Genomic DNA, 26,634 nt, shown 5'->3' with positions numbered 1-26,634 from the left:
TGATATCGTGTAATCTTGTAATGACAACATCATTTTTGTTACCAAAATGAATAATTTTCATTTTCGGAAATACGAACCTTATTTAATTTTCGGATTAACGAACCTTATTTCGTTTTCGGATTAACGAACCTTCGGAATTACGAACCTTATTTCGTTTTCGGATTAACGAACCTTCGGAATTACGAACCTTATTTCGTTTTCGGATTAACGAACCTTCGGAATTATGAACCTTATTTCGTTTTCGGATTAACGAACCTTCGGAATTACGAACCTTATTTCGTTTTCGGATTGACGAACCTTCGGAATTACGAACCTTCGGATTTACGAACCTTCGGAAATACGAACCTTCGGAATAACCGAACCTTCGGAATTACGAATGTATGCGGTTCTATTCATATCTATTCAGAACGTTTTCTAATTCACATGCGTTATTAGCAGGTGATCTTCTTTATCTTAATCTCCCATTATTGTTCTTATTTTGTAGGCCTATAGCATGTGTATACGGTAAACCTCCCTCTGAAATACCATTCTTGGTTTCATGTTTTCTTTCAGATTTGTTTCCACCCAGGCGCGCCGGAACACTTTCAGTTTTTTTTTTTTTTTTTTTTTTTGGGGGGGGGCAAAATCCCGAAGGGGGCACAATATTTTTGAAAGCGTGAGATACGGAAGCGATCGAGCGGGAGAGGGTGTGGTTGAGGGTGTAAAAATTTAGTGTAAAAGTTGCGTTTCTAAGAGCATTCAAAAATAAATTTCTTGAGAATTAAACAGTCTTGGGGTTCTTTTTGCTCCTGTTTCCTCCCTTCTGACCCAGACTGGTGTTTCTTCATGATCAGGGTCGCAGTTCCAGCAAATTACGAGCCTTATTGCAAACTCTATTGTTTCAAACCAATGTAATATAGGCCTTTTAAAGACTTTAAGATGACAAACATGACCGTATGCATCCGGGGGCCGCCGATCGAGAGGGCAAAATTCACAAAATTCACCCAAAGTGTGCACGAAATCTTTCAATTTTATTCTAGAAAATGCAAAAGCTCCCCCATCACCATGGGCGGAAATCCCAGGGGGACAGGGGGGACGCGTCCCCCTACCATTTTGGAAAGGGGTACATAATATCAAATGTCCCCCTACTATTTGTGCTCTTTTATTATGGAAAAAATACATAATTTCAAATCGAAATTATACACATGTATCCTCGAATTTCGAAATATATATAAACAGATAGTTTTTGCTGGGAGTTTTTGTTAAGAACTTGGTTAGGAAAAGAAAAGGCATACCGGCCCAACTATTCTCCAGCTCTCATCTAGCCCTATATACCAGCCAAAGAGTGATGACATTGATGACATCGATGGCCATTGTCAATTTCATAACTAATAAAAATGATGAAAAAGGAAAATCGCCTCTGAACTTAGTGCATAGACGGTTAGACGAGAATGTTCCATACCCAGTAAAATCATACCTTTGTTAATCCAATTCACTTTCCCTTTATTCCAAATTTATTTGGAATATACTGAGAATATTTTCATTGTTTGCGTACTCAGTATAAAGAATAGTTTTCATGAGTTATGATTAATCCTTCACAATGAACTTTAACTATGCTTTATCCCCCAAATTTGTTTTTTAAACACTCTTTGACTATTAACGAGACTTATACTCCATTTTTACACAAAATTCCTGCCGTGGGAGGGGTCATCATAGGTAGATCAAGGGGCGAAGCGGCGGAAGGTGAGGCGAAAAATAAGAAGAAAGATAGGACCGGGAAGAAAGTTGAATGATGGAAGGGAGGTGAATAATTGGGAAAAAAGAAAACTTTCAGGACGTATTATAAAAATAATAAAATCGCTTGCGCTTTGCATAAATACACAGCCATCTTTTTATTTCAAAACGTGCTTGATTTTTTTTTTCACTTTTTGGATCGAAATATATAAAATCAAATCATTTATCTAAGATATCCATCTTTTTCATAATTTGTAGGTTTAGATATTAATGAAATTTAGCTTGCCATTCGGTTTTAGTCTGAAATGTATTCATTAAAAGGTTAAACGTTATCACACTGTAATAAGATGGAAAAGGGGCTTTTCAAAGGTATGTTTCACAGAGGAACTGTTCGTCAAAAGACGCCAGGCTTACTAAGATAATGTCATTGCCCCGTCAGGGGCAAAATTGTTCATTTTTGACAATAGAAATGACAATTTTTGGGCATAAAAGTGCCTTCATCGTATACTTTTGTCCTTTAATTATTTAAAAATTTATCATTTTTCTACTTTCAGGGGGGCACATGGGGGGGGGCAAAATCTCGTTTTGCCCCCAAAAAAATTTATTTGGGGGGGGCAAGTGCCCCCTGCCCCCCCTCGCTTCCGGCGCCCTTGTTAAAGATATATAGAGAGAAATAGAGATGGGGTGGAAATTCCACCCCATCTCTATTTCTCTCTCTCTCTTTCTCCCGACAAAAAGGACAGGGCGCTAATTTTAATCACCTCATATTAGCAGAATGATAAATTTTGAACTAGAAAATAAAACAGACATTTATCACAATCAAATATGGGCATGTTCAAATGGGTCGCTTGATCAAAGATAAAAAAGGACACTGCAAAAGAACTTTCACTATGAAAAGGGGGCTAAGGGGGGGGGGCAAAAAAACAATTTTTTTTAAAGTGATTATTCAACAAGATGTACTTGAGGAAGGGGAACATCTTAAAAATGGGCACTGAAGGGATCGGGGTTCAACGGGCACGCGGTTTTGTAAACTAAGACACGTGATCGATCTTTCCAACACTCCATCTTCCCAACTCATCAATCGCCTGAACTCGCTCTCCAACGATGAACATTTTGACTTACAAAAAAATTAGCACAACATATCTAAGTTAGACATTTAATGGTGGAAACTAAAAGTATAAACGACCCAAAACAAACGGTGGAATGGATGCAGCGCACATGGGCAGTTTACCGGAGAACCACGTATGGTGCAATAATACGTTTGCGATTAAAAAAATAGTTACAGGCATAGTTTGTATTTAAATTATGAATAAGACTTTGGGGTAAAAAAAAATGATTTCATATTTTTGTGCATATCAGCAGCATGATTATTATACTTTGTATGTTGGTATGCCATTACTTCTATTTTTCGAACGTTAAGACTGTATCATTGCGCGAGTGAACCCATTTTCTTGCTGGACGGACAGAAACTATGCATGCATCGCGGTCCTTGCATGCTAAGCATACCGTAATTTTTATTCGCTTACTTTCCTTATTTCAAGGTCGATTTTCTTCGTTCGAAATTGAAAATGGACTAGTATTGGATGTCTGAATGTAATATGCCTTTGAAAACGTGATTAATATCGAATACAATAATTTCATTCCGAAGATCCTTCTACAGGCAGACAAGTCTTACGTAATAGCACAGCGTTGTTTATCATTTCGTCCTTGGCTCAACGCTCATTTAGCTGGCCCGTGGTGGTGAAATCGAGACAAGGGGATTACCTGGCGAAGATGGGTTTATCGGGGTTGGAAAAGCTGTTTGAGATATTCCAAACACAAATCGGGGTATAAAACCGCAGTTTGCAGTCCGAAGTGAGGTCGAGAATCAAACGGGAAATTTTCGTAATTGGTTTCATACCCCGATTTGCGTTTGGGATATCTCAAACAACTTTTCCAACCCCGATAAACCCATCTTCGCCAGGTAATCCCCTTGTCTCGATTTCACCACCACGGGCCAGCTAAATGAGCGTTGAGCCAAGGACGAAATGATAAACAACAGCTGTGCTATTACGTAAGACTTGTCTGCCTGTAGAAGGATCTTCGGAATGAAATTATTGTATTCGATATTAATCACGTTTTCAAAGGCATATTACATTCAGACATCCAATACTAGTCCATTTTCAATTTCGAACGAAAAAATCGACCTTGAAATAAGGAAAGTAAGCGAATAAAAATTACGGTATGCTTAGCATGCAAGGACCGCGATGCATCCCATCTAGTTTCTGTCCGTCCAGCAAGAAAATGGGTTCACTCGCGCAATGATACAGTCTTAACGTTCGAAAAATAGAAGTAATGGCATACCAACATACAAAGTATAATAATCATGACAGCCAGACAGAGAGAAAGAAGGAAAGAAAGAAAGGAAGGAAGAAAGAAAGAAAGAAAGAAAGAAAGAAAGAAAGAAAGAAAGGAAGAAAGAAAGAAAGAAAGAAAGAAAAAGAAAGAAAGAAAGAAAGAAAGAAAGAAAGAAAGAAAGAAAGAAAGAAAGGAAGGAAGAAAGAAAGAAAGAAAGAAGAAAGAAAGAAAGAAGGAAAGGAAGGAAGGAAGAGAGAGAGAGAAAGAAGGAAGGAAGGAAGGAAGGAAAAAAAAGAAAGAAAAAACTTTCTATCAACACGTGTATACATGGAACTCCATGCGCTCGCCGGAACTACACACATTGCAATCCATCGTGTGTGGCCCCCTGCTGTGACCGTAGATGCTGGGGTGAATTATCTTCGGACCGAGGTCAAGAAACAGGTGTTTCTATACTTAAATTTCATGCTTGAGGGCAATAGGATTTGTATTACTGGGAGAAGAGATTTGATGATAAGGAAAAATGGGGTATACAGCTCTCAAACGCGAGATTTTCGTCATGGAATCAGTATGCAAAGGGTTGATAATACCGATTTAAAAAGTACTGAAAATCAACGAATGTCTTTGGATTTCTGTATGATGCCAGTGAGAATTACAGAATCGGAAGACAATGGCTTAATGATACCAATTGAAACATTGACAGTATTATTATCATTATTACATTACATTATACTACCATTATTATTTTCATCACCATACTGAAAATCAATAAATATCTTTGGATTTCTAATTCACAGCCCTTAATCCAAATCATATTACAAGAGCAGAGAAACTCTGTACCTGATTGACAATGGTGAACAGAGCAGACTTTTCGTTGACGCTCCCATCGACTCCGATACTGTCGAGGTTGTAGAGAGGATAGAGGGCGCACGTCACCTCCCCATACTTCCAGGAGACCTGACGCTCTAGATGGATGATGCTCTCAAAGAACTCGGTATTCGCCAACTCCGCTGCCAAGCAGAGAGGGGTGTAACCCTGGAAATTGGTGATGCTGCAGCTTGCTCCAAGCTCAAAGGCTTGGGTGAACTGAGACTATATCATGCAGAAAGAGACATATGTCGAAACAAAGAATAATGATAATTATGATTTTGCTATGTATTGAAGATAAATGTCAGTTGTGGTGAGCGGTGACTATTTCTAAATTACTTCATACAGATCCAATCAAATGACCACTCAAGGGTCTGTTTCTATAAATAAAAAAAGTATGTTCCAAAGTATTCTGGGAGAAATTGTGTAATTGCTGAGAAGCAAGGAATTAGGTTCTTTTCCAAGCAATAATAATGCAATTTCCCACAAGTGCTTATTTGTGTTGTTGAAGTTCAGTGCAATTTTTTTTCAGCTTAGATTTCATGATATATCCTAACAAATGAAACCAGCATTCTTGGTTTCCTACAAACTCAAGAATAATCTCTGTACATACTTGTGACACGAATCGCAAAATCACACTAATATCCCTATACCACATAATTTTGTGTACTGGTCAATTGATGAGGATGTTTAAACCAATCACAATAATGTCTGGTCTAATACCACAAAGAAAAACATTTCTGGCACTGCTTGATCTTACCCTCTTATTGTGAAGTATCGTCATGTGAAGAACAGTATTTCCATTGGAATCCTGGGCATTCACGTCGGCTCCTTTGCTCCAGAGGTAACGTAAGATGTCGTCTTGTTCTAGACACCCTGCAAAGCTCAGAGGGTACTCTCCAAAGTAGGTATGTCTGTGAGGTAATAGGAGAGAAAATAAGATAACATGAGGTTAAAGGGGAATCCAACCCCAAAAAGTGGTTTTTAGAGGAAAAAGAAAAATCAGACAAGTTGATACATGAGAGTTTGAACAATGTCAGCCTGAATACAATTAGAAAGTTCTGAATTTTTGAATGTTGTAAAAATCGGTAATCACTACACCTTGGAGACTTCAAATTGGTTGCATTTGTGATATCATCATGATGCAAGGCAGTGATTACTCTTCCACTTACTCCACAGATAAAATGGCTAAAATGACAATTTTTCAGGATTTTTACTTCAAATGATATTTTCTTTCATGATAACATAAAGCAATATACTACCTGGGTTATATTTTGATTACTGCCCCAGGGGAACATCTAATAAGGAGAAAAGAACAGAATCCTGATAATTAAGTACATGTACATGGCCTACGGGAAAGTTATCCTTGCCCCTTGCCATTAATTTACTCACCCTGATGTCAATTTGAAATTTACATAATCTTACAGATCTTAAGTTTAAAGCAGCAATAACTTTCTTATTGCTTGTCCAATTTCTTTCAAACCAATATTTGTATTTTTCTCTTCTCCAACACATTTTATGACCAAGGTTGAATTCCCCTTTAAGCAAAGATGGGACAGTTTATGATAAAGTAGATACAGCGGTGGTCTCTAAATCAGATTTCCATGTCATTATAAAAACGTTAAAATTATGGTAACTTTACCATTATGGTCACTACCATGGAAACCTTGATTTTCAAAGGCAGCTAAGCCCTGTTACCTTGGCAGTTTGCAATAATGGCAAATTTACCATTATTTTAAGTTTTTATGAAATGAGACACTAGCAGCCCAGAGTCAAAAGCACCTGTGTCTTTTGGTTATACGTAATGACCTCAAGCTGTCGACTTTCTGGCTGCTTACTCACCTGCAGTTATGCTTTCTCATCAGTAATGCAAAATAAAATGAAATTAAAAGTACAGTCTACCTACCCATGATAGTTTGTTTTGTTATCCACGACAATAACTTCATGATCGTAGGTGTCTTTTCTTGTGTTCTTTTGATCATCAGGCAGAAAGAATGTGCCACATGCCCTCTCATCAATGTTGGCACCATGCTCTACCAAGAACTTCACCATGGGAAAGTCCTCGTTAACGATGGCAAAGTGAAGGCAACTCTCACCTACGACACAAAATAAAGAGTAACATTATTTCCTGTGACCAATCATAGCTCTTGATTGTTTTTTCATTATTTGTAACTTTTAGCTTCAGTTTTCATTTGTTTACTAATGCCTTCTGTTCTATACCTTTTAGCTAACATTTTTATTTTATTAACTATGCCTTCTGTAAAGAAGTGTGTGTCAAAACTTTTGTCAAATTTGTGTACTCTGCAGAATTTTGAGTAATAACTTATCTCCAGAGACTGACAATTATTGAGAACTGTCAACTGACACCATAAGCTTATCACCAATGATTTTCTTTAGTGAAATAATTTCTTTACAAATGTTTTTACAAGAGAACAATATTGTTCAGTTATGAGGGGAATTATTCAAAAGTGCCATCCAGATGTTCTATAATCATCTCATGTCTACAATCCTTGAAAAGATGATGAGATGACAAGATCGTGGATTTCGTCATGTCTACATCCAGTTTGAAAGTTGATCAGATGAAAAGATCTTGTATTTTGTCATTTCTACATCTTTTAGAAGAGATGATCAGATGACATGATCACGAATCCAAGATCTTGTCATCTGATCATCTCTCCAAAAGATGTATACATGATGAGATCCAAGATCTCTTCATCTGGTTATTTTTTTCTAAGGGATGCATGCATAACAAGTTGATTATCTGAACATCTGGGAGGCACTTTCAAGATTCCATAGGAATCTGATTGCACTAGGTAAAAATTGAAATGGAGGAGCAATCAGTGTAACACACAATGGCGTGCCCCCTAAACTTCTATCTGCTCAATGCTCTCAAGCCCTGTACTAATGGCAGTATGAATTCTTTTACAGGGTACAGCTTATAAGCTGGCAAAAGAACGAATGAAAATCACTCATTTTTTTTGTAATACAGACTTATCTCCCAGGCTCAGCTAATTGTCCTACCCCTCCACCCCACAAGATATTTCTTGGTCTGATTTGGGCCTTGTCAGCAAGAAATTGTGCGATAGTGACTTAACCATATGAGATGGGTAAGTAAGATATTGAGTATTACTATTGTCCATCAGTCTTAACCCGTTGGAGGCAGAGCCTGAATATATGCAGGCTGGAATCAATGGAAAACGTGTGTTATAGCGAAATCATTCAGTCTTCAACGGGTTAAAGCCTGATTCTTCTCTGGGTGTCAGACACCACCTGTTGCGGTATTTGACAGTCTTTGTTGTTACCTTGGTAGAGGTCCGTGTGGAAGATGTCATTCACAAGGAGAGGGTACGCCTTGATTATTCTCTTGGCCAGCTCGTTATGAAGCTCAGTAGCATTGAGGAAACAAAGATGGAGGATAGTCTCTCCGACAGCCCCTCTCTGGTCCAAGTCCCAGCAAACTTTCCTTATGGTAGCTACAAATAGTAACAAAGGGAAAAAGAAAATGAAATACTTGTCTGTCTGTTGTGGTGGATCAAAAATGAATGTATAGTTAAAATTGTATCTCTGTCATCTTACAGAAAAGAACATATTGAAATATATTGTGCAGTAATATTAAAGTTGATCTGTTAAAGCCATGGTAATTGTGTTTCACGGCATTACTCTAGATCACTTAGAGACTGTCGATAAAGTAGGTGTCAAGTGAGTATTTCTAATATTTTCCACACACTTGATGATGCCCAAGTATTCAATTTTGATCACTGAACGAAATGTATTCACATTCATATATACAAATATATCCTTTGTTCCTTATTTAAGCAATTTTCATTCTCTTCAGTCTTCACTGTAAGAGCCATCCAGCCATGGAACACAAGCATTGGAACATGATTTTGTGTACGAACATGATGTCTTCCTTGTAATGACAGAGCTTCCCCGCCTAATTAAAGGAGAATGAACCTTTGGAACAAGATAGCTTGTGTGAAAACAGAAAAATCAAAGACACAGATCAATGAAAGTTTGAGAAAAATCGGACAAATAATGAGAAAGTTATGAGCATTTGAATATTGTGATCACTAATGCTATGGAGATCCTCAAATGGGCAATGCAGCAAAGACATGTGATGTCACTTGTGAACAACTCTCCCACTTACTTCAATATATATTTCACTTGTCTCTTTTATCAAATCACATCTCGCAGTAATCATGTGTTATTTCTATAGAAGGGCATGTAATACAGATTTTTAAAGAATGCATCATGGATAGAGTTAGTATCACCATAAGAACAAGCAAAAAGAGACATTTTGAGGGTATTTTATAGTCCATCAAAGGGAAAATTGTTCACAGGTACACATCAGATCACACATCCTTGTCGCATTGCCAACTGGAGGATCTCCATTGCATTAGTGATTGCAATATTCAAATGCTCATAACTTTCTCATTTTTTGTCTGATTGTTCTCAGACTTTCTTTGTTCTTATTCTTGTGAGTTTTCTGTTTCAACACAAGCTTACTTGTTCCAAAGGTTTCATTCCCCTTTAAATTGCATCTCTTATCTATACCTGGTGGTGGCACTACCTATTCGAAGGCGTAACGCATGATCATGGAAGAGCCGTGGTGTAGTGGTTCTGACTCTCGCCTTGTAAACAGAGGGTCGTGTGTTCGAATCCCACAGCAGTCTAGCGTCTTTTGGCAAGGCGTTAATCCAGTTTGCCTCTCTCGACCCAGGTGCTAAATGGGTACCCGGTACGAAGCAAAAGATATTGAAGGCCTATGTTTGATTTTGTCAGCGCCATAATGAATCTGCGATGAATGCAAGGAATGCTCCCTAGGGAGTGGAAATTGTGCACTTTTCGTGCGGGATGAATCCAATGATCCATATGACCGGGGTAATAATATGCTGTAACACCCTTTGAGCCATTCTGGGAAAAGCGCTCTATAAAAATTGGCTATTATTATTATCATCATCTTACCAGGATTAACAGGACTGATGGTGTTTGCACTGTGTTGCCTTGACGTTGCTCCGATGATTTCAACTTTCTCCTTCCTGCTTTGGTTCCTCCGATTGACAAGTTCCTTGATGGATATGTCTCGGCCTTGTCCATCGTTGTACAAGAATCTCTTCACCTGGAAGCATACATGAATAAGAAAACTCATTGATAATAATAATAACAATAATAATAATAATAATGATAATAATAATGATAATTATAGTGATAAGTATAATGATAATAATAAAATCACAATAATAATAATGAAAATAGTAATAACAATAATAGTTATGATAATAATAATGATATTAATAATAACAATAATAATGACAACAATATTGATAATGATAACAATAATAATAATAACAATTTTCATAATGATAATTATTAATAATAATAATTTCTCATGTGTACATATCTACTCCAAGGAATGCTCAAGGCACCTGACAATTCAATATTAAAAATTATCCTTCAAATTTTTGAACTCGACTTTGTGCATGAAGCCCCAGAACTCTGGAATAGTATCCGACACATTTTAAGTCAAGTTGATTCAATTGGGCAATTCAAATTTACATTGAATATATTTAGCATTATCAGCAGCTTTCCCTAATATTTTGAGGCCTTTGAAAGGTATAATGCACTAAACAAGAACTGTTCTATGATTATTATTACTATTATGAATTACAGTTATTGCCCTAATCAGATAATATTGCTTAAAAGAATCAGAATATTTCAGGATAATATCATGAGCTATGAAAGGACAATAATCATTTACTTATTTGATTAGCATTTTCTTGTTGGTATTTAGTCTTTATTCTTTCCAAGTCACTTCCCACTTGTCCTCAAGTAGCTGTCGATCATATATTTTTGCCATTCGGGCATTAATAGTCATAATAAACATAAATGATATTAATAATGATGAGGAGAAGGAATAATAATACAAAAACAAGCGAATAAAATTATAAATGATAAAATTGTTGCGTTTAACGGAGGACAAGTTCAAAGAAGAGGCCGAGAGGCAAATAAGTCTTCTATACTTTATGCCCATCATCAAGGTAAATAAAGGTAAAGGTAATTATGATGATTATAATTATCATGATTATCATAACTATTATATCATTATATACAATGACAAAAACCAACAACAAAAAAATAATAAAGATAATGGGGTTGACAATAACAATAATAAATGATAACAGTAATACAAATAAAATGTAATGAAATAATGACAATTATGACAGTATTTCTCACATTTCCTCGTGTTTTCTAATACCAGCTACTTTTGATAAGCTGCTTCTTCTTTTACTTCATCAATTACTCCTACTAAAATTCATCTACTCCATCTCCAAGAATCATTTTCACATTGATATAACAATAAACTGCTCTTGACTCTTACCGAATCACTTCTGAGTTTGTCCTCAAGTGGTTGCCAGTCTTTGGACTTGATTGCCTCTCGGGTGAGTTCGACAAGCTCCCCTCCTCCCTTCAAATTTACCAGTGAATAGAGCTGGAAGCTATCTTGACTATTATCGTCTACCTGCTTCCGGTTTCCGTCGTTGTCGTCCGTTGCAAGCTTGGTCTTCCTTGCTCCCATCTTGACCTCCTCTGTTGGATCAATGCATCACTAATTTGAATGGGAAGCTGGATAGTCCAATATGCCGAAATCAGGAAGCAGGGATGTGGAAGTGTGGATGCGGGGCGGTGATATGGTGCTGTTGGTGCTTTGAACAGGATTTGCTCAGAGATGGAACTTTCAGCTGAAAATAGATGAAATAAAAAATGAAATATGATAGATATCCAATGGATGTAGTAGACCTAAAAGCCTCTGACATAAACTTGATGACATGAAAATACTCAAATTCTATTCTATGAGCAAACATCTCCAATGCCATGATGAACAAGTAAATTTTATAATTTGGAAATATAAACACATCATATATTTACTGAATATGATTAAAGTTATCTCAAAATTACTCAAATTCTATTCTATGAGCAAACATCTCCAATGTCATGACAAACAAGTAAATTCTATCATTTGGAAATATAAACACATCATATTTACTGAATATGATTAAAGTTATCAACTACATCATGTAAAAAAGCCCAAATGTGTTAATTATGGCACTCATACATCATTTCAAAATATTTGTTAAAATTCACCAATGAGAATTCAGAAACTCTGATACAATTCATATATAATTTCTTGTCTTTTCCTGTAGCATAATAAACACATATTAATTAATAAAATCTATGTGTGTGTATTTGTATTTGAGTTTTGTGAGACGTGTATCAATCAGATATGATTATTTACGTCTGGGACCGACCTTTAACGTCACTGTCCGAAAGACGTGACCAGGGCTCGAACCTCGAACCTCTGCATCAATTTGTAACTTCCCCACAGCTTGGATTACAGGCGCACGCCACAACGCCCAGTCTATGGGGGGGGAGGTATGGTAGTCTGCACATATTCTAAATTCTCCCTTACAACATATCCCAAAATAAAGAAATGCCAGTTTGAGTAGAAATCAAAATGACAAGTTATCTGTTATGGGAAGGCATTTACAAGTAAATTTGTTTACTAATAGCCTCACAATACGTGTGAGTGGGCATTTACCAAAGTTTTTCGGTGAACATATCAACAGGCCTATACAATATATACATGTAGGCCTATGGACTACAAGTAGAAGTACTACATATAAAATCTTTAAAATTATCCGTATCACACAAACATATATTTCAGAGTTAGATCTAACTCAATGTAGACATAGGTCAGTGTCGTAACTGTATCCCGCGCTGTTAGCATAGGCCTACACAAATATACAATTGCAAGTGATTATGAACAGCGATGAATATGATTGATATTCCATTAACACAATTAACATAAATTCAGCCTACACAAATAATATTTCAGACTCTCATAGTCGATTACAAGTACGGTTGTATCACTTATCATATCAATTACTTACATATCACTATTTAGTATTTTATTAAATGCTCAACATCACCAGACACTCCACATCTCCCACCTCTACATACATATTACATGACATAAGCCTGAAATAAAAACATAATATTATTTGGTAATACTCACCCAGTTGCGGTAACTCAGTGCATAGGATTAACGATGAGGAGCAATGCAATGCCATTAATACTGCATTACGAATACGCCATAGCCTGCCCAATCAATCTATTTCCCAATTCCCTTATCTCACGATCCCGGTCAATTACGTGTAAGGCATCAAATACACATTGCTTGAATGCGGTCACCGAGTCGCCGTAATTCAATGCGTACATGAAGCGCAGTGTCGGAGCCGAGAGATGTAAGCCAATAAAGCTCGGAGTCGCCCTGTGTAAAGGTTCGCTCTTGCGTAGCGACAGCGAACAGTACGCCCCGCTGACTCAATGAATATACACTCGTTGGATCAGAGGCTGGTGAAAAGGGGGCTTGGTAACAGGATAATCACGTAGCAACAAGCTCGCGGCTAGCAACGATTTTCCCGTACAGACGCGCCACGCGTACACACATAAACAAGTCAGAGTAGGAACTCGTTATGTAGGATCGGACGCCGGTTGCCAACTATTTCTGATTCCGCGTCATTTTAAGCTGTAAAAATTGCTTGAAATCGAGCTGCTTTTATTCATCGAAGGGATATACCTACGTAAATCTTGTCAAAATGATGAACACAACTATGGCAAACTCCACGACGTGGAATATAAACCGTAGGAGAGACTTCGCTGAACTCAAAGAAGGCACTCAAGTACCCGGGTAACTATATATATGTGATATCGAACTAATATTAATGTAGAAACTATATAACAGTTAACTTTGTAAATTGTGACGAGAGGAGATAAGCTTATTTTTTTATACTTGACTGTCAGTGTGTTTATCTATAAATAGCGTACGGTACGTCATCGATCATTAATCATGTTAAATTTTAATCAAAGCAATTAATATACCCCATTTATTATGTCAAGGGATTATACATGTACTCCAGGCTACTAGCTACTACTACTAGTACTACTACTACTACTACTACTTCTACTACTACTACTATACTACTACTACCACTACCACTACCACTACTACTACGACTAATAATAATACTATACTATTACTACTATACTATGTCTATGACTACTACTACTATACCATGTATACTATACTACTACTACTACTACTAATACTACTACTGCTACTGCTATTACTACTACTCTGGCTATTACTACTACTTCTACTCTGGCTACTACTACTACTACTACTATACTACTACTACTGATACTACTATATACTACTACTACTACTGCACTTCTACTACTGTAACGTACCCTACTTAACTACTAGTTCTAGTACATTGCATCTCTTCTTCCTCTTTGTACCCCCATACAATATCACATATTCTTATCATGCAATGATTGATGGAAGAATGATTTTTGAGTGGAATATAATCATTCACAGACATGAGAACCTTTTTTTTGTCAAATTATCCATGGAAAAAATGACATCGATTTGGTATAGTGAAGACTTTTTTTGGTTGTCAAATTTTCCCTGAGACAAATAACCTCAAATTGGTAGTGAATACCCTTTTTTTGGGGGGTTGTCAAATTTATCTTGTAAAACATGCCCCCTCCCCCTTTTGAAAATCCTGGATCTGCCCATGAAATTTATATTTTTTTCAAATTACACCCCTGATATTCACTTACGTCTATACCCATCTCCCAAGTCTCTGATTGTTGATTGGTCTCTAGGGAGCTGATATATTCTGAAGTGATACCCAGTGTAAATGGGCTCCATCATTATGCAAATTTACAGGAATGTAAATTTTGATGGAATATTGCTAAAGTTCCTGATGTTTTTATTTGTTGTACATTAGAGAAACCTCATTATCCTGATTATTAATATTGCTAATGATCAGAAACCTTTCGGGTGTGAAAGCTGATGACACAATTACCTTGATTAAATACAAGCATGAGTGCACACTTGTCAGAATGATACAAGAGGTCAGGGCACTTTTTAGCCCTGTGCCAAGTGCAAAGCATATAACCCCCCCCCCCCGCCCCTTACAGTACCAACATGCACTTAATTTTCAAGATCATTCCCTTAATTAGACAGTTTGCTGCTTGGAAAAATTGGAAAAAGTTCAAAATAATTTGACCCGACCCCTTTTCCATCTGGATATGTTTCCATATTGATCAGCAGTAGGGGTCATCATTATTGGTATTGAACATTGAATACCTAATTTAAAACATTTCTTTCTCATTAATACTTAAATTACTTTACGTTCTATTTCATCTTTTCACCTTTGTTACAGATACTGTGGTTACATTGAGCAGTATAAGTATCACGTGGGAGATACTTATGGAAATGCAACCAACAAACTAGAGAATGTAAGATCTTTAGATTTTGTATACCAAATATTCAAATTCTTTTATGTCTCATATTATTTGTTGGTTTGTTGTTTGTTTTTACCATACAAAATTGTGTTCACATGGACATGAAAAAGAGGGATACATGTGCAGATAAGAATATATACATTTATATGTGTATATATATATATATATATATATATATATATATATATATATATATACATATATATATATGTATAATGATATTACATTCCGTGTGTTGGACACATGCAGATGAGATAAAAGAGGCAAAGAGGCAATTAATGCATTGTTATAGTTCTAACAAAGTTTATTTCCAAGTAATGAACTTTGTTGGAACTATAACAATACCTCCTGTATTACCTACTGTATATGGATTTAGAAGAAGCAGAGCATAAACAAACTGATTTTGAAGCACATATTTCCTTGAATAACATAGGAGATACTTTGTTGAAGAAAACATGGTGTAAACTATAAAGCCTTCATAATTGTGTTTGTCAATATTAAATTAGGTTGTATGTTTATTGTATTTATCTTCGTTCAGTTGAAAAGGATATGTTATGTGTAGGCTACATAGCTGAATTAAATGCTCTAATTCTTGTCATTTATCGCATTTAAGATTAACTTTGTGTACGGGAAAGGGGAGACTATAATTTGTAATCTTATATAGCTATTAAGACAAGAACTTTTTTTCGGCAGATAAGCTTCTAATTACCAAATAACCACTTGTGTTTTAAAAGCAATCATACAACACCATCTCTTCTTTTTTGAGGGTTAAAATTATGCTTGCCAGATTTCTTTCAGATCTCTAGGCAGAGGATAATTCTTGAATCTTTAATTACAAACTATTCAAATCTGCTCTCATAATTGGAAGAAAGTAGAATGTTTTTCTTTGAATTGATGTACAAAGCGATATATCATAAAAAAGTTTCTTTTTCTTTATACAGAGACGTGCAAATCGCCATCCCATTGTGTCATCCTGGCCAAATAACTACTTTGATTCGACCAGCAAGCATGTAGGGACAGGACTGACTGCTGCCAACTCTCTGAGTGGAGAAAGAAGGCCGATGCAGCTACCAAGATCTAATGGTGACAACAAACTCACAGAAAAAATGGTGCCAGGATACACAGGTACGTTATTTGAAAAAGTGATATTTGTCCTCCAGCTCCCATCCTAAATATAGTTTTCTTTATCTGTCATTGATGGTTTATGATATAAAGGGTTACCTGGTTTGATCAATTTTCCTCTGCCATTCTCCTCAGGAACTTCTGGAAAGTCTGTCATTGCTACCTAAGCCCAACTGCTATTGGCAAATGTCCCTTAACCTATGTTTTTTCCCCCTGTATGATTGTTTGCTTAATTGACGAGTCGCTTTGTTGACTATGTTTCGATCCCACTGCTGCCACCATAAATGAAAATACACAACAATCAAAGTGATATCGTTGCAAATACCTTTAAATGTATGTATCAGTGTATCAGAAATTCAGAACTGATGAACTGGGAGGTTCCTTTTGAAATGATCAAGAGTGAATTCTGAAAACCAGGAAAGATATACTAGAACTAGAAGATAAATGGAACAGTAGCATTATCTAAGGGGGAAAACAAAATTATATTGCTAATGACAAATGAAGGACATTTCATCTTTTGAAAGAAAAATTGACATGTACAAAAAAGATCATCAGTCGAAAATGATGGACATTTCGTCTTCCCAAAAATTTAATAAGCACAGAAAACTACAAATCCGCGCCTGATATAATTACATATGAAAATAGTTAAAACCATCATACTTACATCGTTTCCGACAGGCTATATCCCTAGGATGCCTTTCAAGTTTGGGAACACCTACAAGGAGGACTGTGATGTTTGTATTGATGACTTCCTCCATAATACCAAGGAGCATGATGCCAAGATCAAGAACCTAAAACACACTGTAGTCCAGGCAAGACCTCTACATCCAAAGACTGATGAGAAGGTTGTCATCAAGGCTCTCAACTTCTACCGAGATCAAAATCCTGGAAAGGTTTTATTAGGTGAGCTTTTTTTTTCTTCATAGTATGTTTTTGGACACATAAAAGAAATTCATTATGTTCTTGTGCACAGCATATTATTTTATAGAAGTAATTTACTATTATGACTTTTAGAATGCCATTGTCTCTATGATCCTTTCCTCAAAGCCTATGGTCATGGATTAATTTGTGCATGTAAATCGTATGTTATGAATTGGATCATAACTACTTGCCATTGATACTGGTAGGTAATTATCAGTTAATAAATTGAAGTTATTACTGAGAAAAACATTTACAACTTTTGTAATTTGCTAAAAATGCTGTAGTTTTGTCTGTAATTAAATATCCCCCAAGGAAAAAGAATGAAGAATGCAGGTGAAAAATCAATTTCTATTTACTAAGGATTTATAAGCATACGATTTCTTTGAAAGTTACTGTGATTTGAAATTGTGTTCCTGTGTTTGCTTTAGGACCACGGGATTTACACAAGTCAGTAACAAAACGTTAAATTTTATGTCACATCATACAAAGAAGAGTCAAAGAGTTACCTCAAAATATTCAGATACTGACTACAGCCTTCGATCCTCAGCGATGTAACCCGATGTGACCTTTGTGACCAACACCGGTGAACTTTCCTGATCGTATAACAAACGTTGGTTTGGTTGAAGTTTTTGAAGGTTTGATTAATATCGAAAATTCCTTCATTTGATCTTTGTCTTGCAGATGACAAGAGGGAATCAAGAGAAGCCCCTATTCCAGGGTACAAGGGCTTTATACCGAGACAGGGTGTGACCGAGCTCGGTCTTGGAGCGAGGTACCATTCCATGTGCGATAAATCACTTAACGTATTCTATGATGAGACAGAGAGACATGCCATCATATCGAAACCGGGATATGTTCCAAAGTAAGTACATCATTAAGGTCTTTCTTAATATCATAAAAGCAGTGTGATAGTTTTTTGATGACATAGAAAGTAAGAAATCTCTAACAGTTTTAATTGTTTGTATTTTGGATAAAGCTTTTCTGATTTTGTTTAGCTGCCATGGTATTGTACTACTCTTCACTTCAGTCTGGCCCCTTTAATTCCTTTATCTCTCGTTTTCATAATTACTGTGGATGATATGTGAGACCTTGATAGAGATGTAACATACCAACATATTGATTTAGCCAGCATTTGTATATTTGTGCACTGATGTTAATATACAATTACCTGATATGGGAATATGTGATTTCTTGTTTTGCACATCTTAATAAATGTACTGACTGTAGGTGACCTGAAGTTAACAAATACGATTGAATGAAATTTAAATATTTATTTGAAAACAAATATAGTCATAATTATATACTCCTATATGAATATCTCGTTGCCAATGAATAGGCAACTAGATAGTTACGCCTCATAAATGCTATATTATAATTATCATGACTATTATTTTTACATCGAGAGAAAACGTAACTCTGTTCACTTTATCTTAGACCAGGAGAGCGTTTCATAAATATTTTTGTCCGACAAGTTGTCAGATCTGAAAAACTTTCCTTGATTTTGTATGGCTGACAAGTGCTGTTACTATGGGAACAGTCGGATTGTGGGATGAAACGTCCGACAAATCTGAGTCATGAAACGCTCCCCTGATGGCTTTCGTTTTGTAACAAATAAGAAATATACTAGAAATTAATTTGCATGGCATCATAATTCATACATATACTATTTTACTTTGTTGTAGAACTACTGTCCCAAATGCTGGTGCCAAGGCCAGTCTCCAGCTAACCAAGGATGATAAGAGCACCTTAATGCAGAGAAGACTCTACAAAGACATCGGCATGGTGCCCAAGTACACAGGATACCTTCCACGTAAGTATTCTTTGCTGATGGTTATTCAAGGATGATGGAATTCCCACTCTCCCCAAACAAGCATTGACTCTCTCCCTGTGAGATTGATTTCTGTACAGCGCCACCTTGCATTGGCCTATTGTCAGTGTATGTTGTTATTTATAAAATAGGTGTACTTTTCTTTCCATCACTCGTGATTTAGGGCAGTGGGATATGTTTGTTTCCATCAATGTGTTGGCAGCAGTAGGATACTAGTTTGAATCAGTGTGGTAGAAGTTTTATACCTTTGTTTCATCTCTGTTGCATCTTTGATGGGATATGTTTATTTCCATCAGTGTGGTAGAATTAATTGTATATCTTTAATTGTTTTACCTGTGTTGTGACTTTGTTGGGATTCGTTTCAATCGTGTGGAAGAAGTTTGATACCTTTGTTTCATCTCTCCTGTGACTTTGGTGAGATATATTTGTTTCCATCAGTGCGGTGGGAGTTTGATACCTTTGTTTCATTTCTATTGTGACTTTGGTGGGATACATTTGTTTCCATCATTTTGATGGCAGCAGTGTGTGATACGCGTGTCCATCATTTTGGTGGCAGCAGTGGATAATTTGTTTCCATCATATTGATGGAAGATGTGTGGGATACATTCGTTTCCAGCATTTTGATGGCAGCAGTGTGGGGTACATTTGTTTCCAGCATTTCGGTAGCAGCAGTGTGAGATACATTTGTTTCCAGCATTTTGGTAGCAGCAGTGGGATACATTTGTTTCTATCATTTTGGTGGCAGCAGTGTAGGGTACATTCGTTTCCAGCATTTTGGTAGCAGCAGTGAGAGATACATTTGTTTCCAGCATTTTGGTGGCAGCAGTCATTTTGGTCTCAGTAGTGTGTGAGATATTTTTTTCCATTATTTTGGTGGCAGCAGTGTGGGATACATTTGTTTCCATCATTTTGGTGACAGCAGTGGGATACATTTGTTTCCATCATTTTGGTAACAGCAGTGTGGGATACATTCATTTCCATCATTTTGGTGGCAGCAGTGTGGGATACATTTGTTTCCATCATTTTGGTGGCAGCAGTGGGATACATTCGTTTCCATCATTTTGGTAACAGCAGTGTGGGATACATTCGTTTCCATAATTTTGGCAGTGTGGGATACATTTATTTTCATATCATTTTGATGGTAGCATGGGGATACATTTGTTTCCACCGTTTTGGTGGCCGCAGTGGGATACAATTGTTGCCATCATTTTGGTGGCAGTTCTTGGATGATATTGTTCAATCAATATGGCGAAAGTAGTCAGACAGTTTTGTTTCCATCTGTGTGAAAATGTAGAATATATTTATATGCATTGGCCATGTGAGTCATTTTACCAGGACCTTTTGGAGGTTACACTTAGGATTGATATCATTCCTGCCACTGTATTCCAATATGAAGTATGATTTCTTATGCAGTGTAATGAAATATAGATAAACATCTCAAATATAGATTAATCATGGCAGCTCCTTGTGTCAATGTATCTCAAAAGTGATGATATTACAATATTCTTGGTAATCAGTATGAAATTATTGAAGTAAACAGATAATATTCAATTCTTGGATATCTTTGAATTACATGTACTTGATATTTTCTCCCTCTTTACAGAAATCCGTTTCCGATTTGGCCATACATACGGCGATGCCTCCAGATCTCTTCCAGTCTGTAGCCATGGACAGGCCAACTATGGTGAACACTTACAGACGCTCCAACAATCTGCTTGAACAGGGATGGTGCTTTTCCTTACTGTCAGCCTTCATGGCTTGTGTCCTAGGTGGAGCGTTGTTCTATGAGAACTTTATGATCTGGACTTTATGATAAGTCCATAAGACTGTCTAATACATTGCAACTACCTATCTGTTGACTGTTTACAACATGGTTTGTAAGTGTCATGTCTTGAGAATGGCCTTCGGGACATCCTCCAGGAAGTCAACGTTTCGGAGGTGGAAGTATAGGTTGTAAGTTGACTGGCTGTTGAGCTTTGGGAGGAGAGATACATTTGTTTAATTTATTTGCTGAACAAGGTTAAAAAATAGTAATAAGAATTCTTATGCAAGAAATTTTCAGAATGATTTCATACTAGTTTCGATAAGAACATCTTTTTTCTAATCATCCATTCCTCTGCATATCTCAAAAAAGCTCAATATGCCTTGTGACAGTGTCTACCTCCTTTCCTATATTTTTCTTTATTTGTATTTCCTATTCTCACCAGCACCAATTTATTATCCTACTTAATGGTAGAGTTACAAGGTAAAACTTGCTGACAGGTCTTTATGGACCTCAGCTAGGCTAGTAAACCGATTCAGAATTGCATAAATATGCATGCTGTCACTGCCTCTTGAGGTACACCGACCTGATGAGTCCAGAACTAGATCACAGTTTCTATCTAGCCTCTGTTTGTTTTGCTCACAGGTTTCATCTTGTACATAAGCAGAAGGAAACTCTTTCCTACTCTATCCCGAATATATGTGACATCTGCAGTGCATTTGTCACCTTTCTTTTTCTTTATTCGATACAAATGATTGTGTCATTAATTTTGTTGAAATGTGAAGAGCACAGCCTTTCAGCTTCCAAAAACTTGAGTATGCTTTTCCTTCTCGTGCCATACTCGCACGTCAGATATTTCTACGTTACTTCACGGTCACATAATAAAGAACATACATGTGAAGGGATACGTGCTTTTAAAGATCTTTATTGAAACACTCCAAGTTTTCCAACCATACAAATGAGTAGCAATATATTATAATTATTCAAATACTTACAATTCTATAGCAATTCCTTGCAGGAAACTGTACATGTTTTCATGTAAACACAAAAGTACAATTTAAGAAAACTGATGATAATACACCGTCATTTTACTTCTTGAATACATGGCACAAGATTCACCTTATAATCCAGTAAGTGTGTTTTCACACTAAAACATACTTGGTATACCGTTTTCATCAGGAAGCTATAATAATTTATGACCACATTTTTACTACACAGTATTTGAAAATAATAGACGAGGTAGCAAAAGGGTTCTAAGAATAGCCCAGCCAATGATTGTACCTTTTTGGTATGAAAGGTTTTTGGTATGAAAGTAAACATAATTGTGTTTCTTTTACTTCTTTATCCAAAAATACAGTATAAGAAGCATTATGTGACAGAAAAAATATTCCTGATATTTGATATGACAAATGTAATCACAAAGACTGAATAAGTTGAAATTTGAAGCTGTATCTTCATCCAGACTGTGCACTATTTGATATTTTTCTTATTAAGTTAGTCATGCATCAATCAAAAGTTTTTGATTATATGATTTTTAGTATGGATGAAAATGGCAATTATCATCTTTAGAATTAAGAGGATTTATGTCACATCATATGATCATTGAAATACTCTTCCAACTTGAATGATTTGACTATATTCTAATAAATCTTTTAAAAATGAAGTATGAATACAGCAAAAAAAATCGGTGGTATGAATTTCACAAAAAATAACTTATGATTCTAGTTTGTACAAGGTTAGGTCTCCCTGGAAAATTTCTTAAAACATGGAAACATCGCTCTCAATTAATTCCAATAACTCGGTATTCTAAAAGCATCAATATTTCAGATGTGTCAGAAACTGCAGGATTTCCTTCTGATGAATAAATACATTTGTTTCTCCATACCATTTCTTATTTTTTGTTCTTTAAATTGCAGGCCAATTTAGCAGTGATGTAAAGTGCAGGTATATATTCTATTTCCCTGCAGTTATGTAAATATATAATGATTGTATATTATGTTCGATGTAGATTGTCAGTCATTGATTATGTTTCTTTGAATGTCCATTGCATAAATGCCTCCCATTCCCTTAAGAAATCATATACCGTTATATAATTTTGCTGTTAACCACACACAGTCTGTGAATATTATGTATCCAGGTTTGGAATAATAAAATTCTATAAGAAAAAGTCAAAGCTACGTTTCTACTTCTTTCATTATTCAAAAAGCTTTTGAAATTATTGGTTGATTTAATTTCATTTTCAGTTTACCATGCAATAATATTTCATATATGCAATTAGACTTAAAATATAAATAATAAACTAATACAGATACTTCAACAGATGAATTATTAATAACCATTACTTAATAGCTTGGAATTTTACGAGAAATAATTTACTAAGAATCGAAACTCATCACAAAAATTCTCAAAAACTGATGATGCTTTTAATAAGGCATACAATTACTTTCCCACTCTTCTGTCTATTCCCTAGGGCCCCCCCCCCCTCTCTCTCGCTCTCTTATGACATTTAGTAAATGAGGGGACTTAAAAGAGGCCCGATAAATCGGGTCCATCTTTGTTTAGTAATTCTTTCAGCTTTGACATATTAGTTTAAAAGGTTTTAGTTCTTAGTCAAAGGACCTATACCCATGTTTGTTTGTGTTTTTACATAATATTCAAATTAAACATGAAGTTGCATTCCCTCTTTGAATGGTTCATAGATTGCTAATTCCAACTTCATGATTTCATATCAAATATCGTGTAATATCGAATTACTTAATATCTCCCGTTTAGCCAGGTATGCTGCTCCATACATGATTACCCCCACTTTATCCCCCCCCCCCCCCTCCTTGAAATGTCCCTCCGAAAATACACAGCGTCGCCCCTCTACCCACAAAGAAAACGTAGTTCCTAGATATTTTTAATCAATGCATCAGAATCATAGCTATTAAACACACAATAGAAAATACATTACAGCAACCAAAATCTTGCGGCGAAAAAACAATCTACATGTACTTCCAATTTTACAAAATATAGACATTACAATAATAATTGTAATATACAACGATTTCTCCAATTTTCCCTGATACCAAGATAAACCTCTGAAGCAAAATAATACAAGCAGCATACACACAATCGCATTGGGTTTTTAGTAATGTAGAAACAGAATAGTTAAAGAGTTATATATTAATTTTGTGACAAAAAGTCAAACTCTTTTTACCTGAGTAAGTACCCACAAGTTAATACAATTTGATCATGAATATTGAAATCAGTACAATCTGATAATGAAAATTGAAAATAATACGTTATGACATAAGAAATTGCATATATATTTATCATAATCATTGATTACTCACCTTATATTACCGCAGTCATATACAATATGACGAGATGTATACAATTAAATAGTACTATATACAAATAATCTTTCACTGCTTTTGAATTTGCAGTATATATTCCTGCCTTTTGTTATCCAATATTATAATTGAGGAAAATTTAGCTAATAATAGCTTGGTGGGAATGCAGGCCGGGCTTTTCATAAAGATGTTCCTAAAGTTAAGCATGACTTTTTTAGAATTCTGTTTTTATCATTACAAATAAAAGTAAATTACAAAATTTGCAAATGATTATGAAGTGATTGCAAGTCACATAAACACAAGTTGGATACGAAGTTAGGCATGAATTGACGAATGACATTTAAAGACTGAATCATGAAATGTCAAAATGGGAGCTTAAGGTTTTCCCTCCTGATATTTCAATAATACAAAGTCCCCATTGTCGTGCTATCTTTTACGAAAGCCACGATTGGCCTTTCGTAACTGATCGAAAAATTTTGAAACCATTCAAAATTTTTGTAAGATCAATATACATTGCCACGACTGATCTGATAAGATCACTACGATTTATAGTACTTCGTGATTAAGAATGCTGGTTAAATCTCGGCTCAAATCGTGACAGTGGGAACTAGATAAGAACAAAGAAGTCTACTGGTATTATTCCTTGAGTTGTTTTGATATTTTCTTTGTTGTAAAAATGTGTGGTGATGGCAAGAATGTTGACCAAATCTGCCAATTTGAACTTGTTAAATGCACTGTTTATACCTTATTTCGATTGATGTTGTACTTTAAATTTGACTATGTATTGTTTGATTTTGTTGTGCTTTGTGAACGGAAAATGAATAAATCTAAAATCTAAATCACTGTACAATGACTGCGAGCCCCAGTTCGCTCGATATATTTCAGACCTTGGGTAAGTCGTTCATAACTTAAAAAAACAGCTCTAGGTGTAGCCTGTGTAAAACGAAATTGTATAATTGCATAAATACATTTCATCTCCCAGCTGCAGCACATTCATAGTTGATACGATCTATTTCAGATTGATTTTCTTGTTTATTTTTTTCTTTGCAGCAACTTTATTATTTCCCATGTTTGCAGCATTTATATTACGGTCATGTCCCGAAAACCACCGATTGTTTCTGTTTTTTAATACAAATTTACAAACCATTGTGACCGAGAAAAGAAATATACATTCATTTTCAAAATATTGACTTATCATAAACTATGCATGTAATTCAAGTAATGAAATAACTGATATTATATTTAATTGAATTATGATAATAATATCCATCATTTACATAACGCTTAATACAATGTTTTAAGCGCTGTATATTATTACCCCGGCAAAATTGAACGGGACGCTCGAGAATTCAAGGAATTTCTTCCTATCCCGGGTACTCATTTACGACAAAATGTAGATGAACGCCTTGCCAAAGGACGCAAGTGCTGGGATTCGAACCCCCGCCCTCGAGGTTCAGAGTCAGGAGACTTATCCACTTAGCCACAACATCTCTATAAATTAATGATAGGAAATAAAGCAGGGAAAAGGGAATAATAATAATAAAAACTAATGTACATTCATCCAAAGAAATGTATCACATGTATTTCATTCACAAATGACTGTGAGAAGTCTTTGAAAACATAGAAAGATGGGTTATACCTGGTCCGGATAAGGAAAGAAGACAAAGGAAAAAAAACACACAAGAAAAGTTATGATGAATGTAAAACCCGCTTTGTATGCAAATAATATTTAAAGCAATAATCCAGAGCTACATTAGATTAATAGATATATAACACTCAAACCAGCATTTAATATTTAAAGGTCAAGTCCACCCCAGTAAAATATTGATCTGAATAAATAGAGAAAAATCAAACTCGCATATGAAAATTTCATGAAAATCGGATGTAAAATAAGAAAGTTACGACATTTTAAAGTTTCGCTTATTTTTCACAAAACAGTGATATGCACAACTTTGTGACATGCAAATGAATCAGTCGATGATGTCCATCATTCACTATTTCTTTTGATTTTTTATTGTTTGAATTATAAAATATTTCATTTTTTTAGAGATTTGACCATAGGGACCGACTTGACAAAATCATATAGTATTAAACAAGGCTAATTCCACATGTTCAGGGAGGAATTGATCACCGTTTCACTTGACAATGAGGAGAAAATTAGAATATTTCATATAAATACAAATACAAAAGAAGTAACCAACCAGGATGTGCATATAACTGCTTTGTGAAATTAAGCGAAACTTTAAAATGTCATAACATTCTTATTTTACATCCGATTTTGATGAAATTTTCAGTGTTATGCTTGTTGGATTTTTCTCTTTTTATCAAAATCAATTTTTGTTGGGGAGGACTTGTCCTTTAAGATTTCTATATTTTCG

The 26,634-nt window shown here is 35.6% G+C and overlaps 2 protein-coding genes across 2 annotated transcripts in view; one reads left to right on the top strand and one right to left on the bottom strand.

Moving 5' to 3' along the window:
• The window catches only part of LOC121425428 (transient receptor potential cation channel subfamily V member 5-like), a 32,968-nt gene extending 19,503 nt beyond the window's left edge, over nt 1-13,465 (bottom strand). Inside the window, exons 1-7 of the mRNA XM_041621476.1 lie at nt 12,989-13,465; nt 11,294-11,654; nt 9,880-10,033; nt 8,217-8,387; nt 6,821-7,010; nt 5,675-5,828; nt 4,888-5,139 (exon numbers count right to left, since the gene is read on the bottom strand). Of these exons, the coding sequence (XP_041477410.1) occupies nt 4,888-5,139; nt 5,675-5,828; nt 6,821-7,010; nt 8,217-8,387; nt 9,880-10,033; nt 11,294-11,491 (1,119 nt within the window). The 5' untranslated portion in view covers nt 11,492-11,654; nt 12,989-13,465. The remainder of the gene's footprint in view (nt 1-4,887; nt 5,140-5,674; nt 5,829-6,820; nt 7,011-8,216; nt 8,388-9,879; nt 10,034-11,293; nt 11,655-12,988) is intronic.
• Nucleotide 13,466: 1 nt separating this feature from the next.
• Nucleotides 13,467-22,688, top strand: LOC121425430 (protein FAM166B-like). Its single transcript, XM_041621477.1, has 7 exons — nt 13,467-13,663; nt 15,207-15,282; nt 16,230-16,413; nt 17,089-17,313; nt 18,013-18,193; nt 19,014-19,141; nt 20,763-22,688. Exons 1-7 carry the CDS (start codon nt 13,572-13,574, stop codon nt 20,876-20,878), a joined length of 1,002 nt encoding a protein of 333 aa, XP_041477411.1. The 5' UTR covers nt 13,467-13,571; the 3' UTR covers nt 20,879-22,688.
• Nucleotides 22,689-26,634: the final 3,946 nt, after the last annotated feature.

The sequence above is a fragment of the Lytechinus variegatus genome, chromosome 12, assembly GCF_018143015.1.
Source record: "Lytechinus variegatus isolate NC3 chromosome 12, Lvar_3.0, whole genome shotgun sequence".
NCBI lineage: Eukaryota > Metazoa > Echinodermata > Echinoidea > Temnopleuroida > Toxopneustidae > Lytechinus > Lytechinus variegatus.
The sequence above is the reverse complement of the archived record's forward strand: the minus strand, read 5'-3'. Positions and strand labels throughout refer to the sequence as shown.

Coding starts and splice junctions, on each gene's coding strand:
- LOC121425430 (XM_041621477.1), top strand. CDS start 13,572: ATGATGAACACAACTATGGCAAACTCCACGACGTGGAATATAAACCGT. Junction 13,664..15,206: donor GAAGGCACTCAAGTACCCGG/GTAACTATATAT, acceptor CCTTTGTTACAG/ATACTGTGGTTACATTGAGC. Junction 15,283..16,229: donor CAACCAACAAACTAGAGAAT/GTAAGATCTTTA, acceptor TTCTTTATACAG/AGACGTGCAAATCGCCATCC.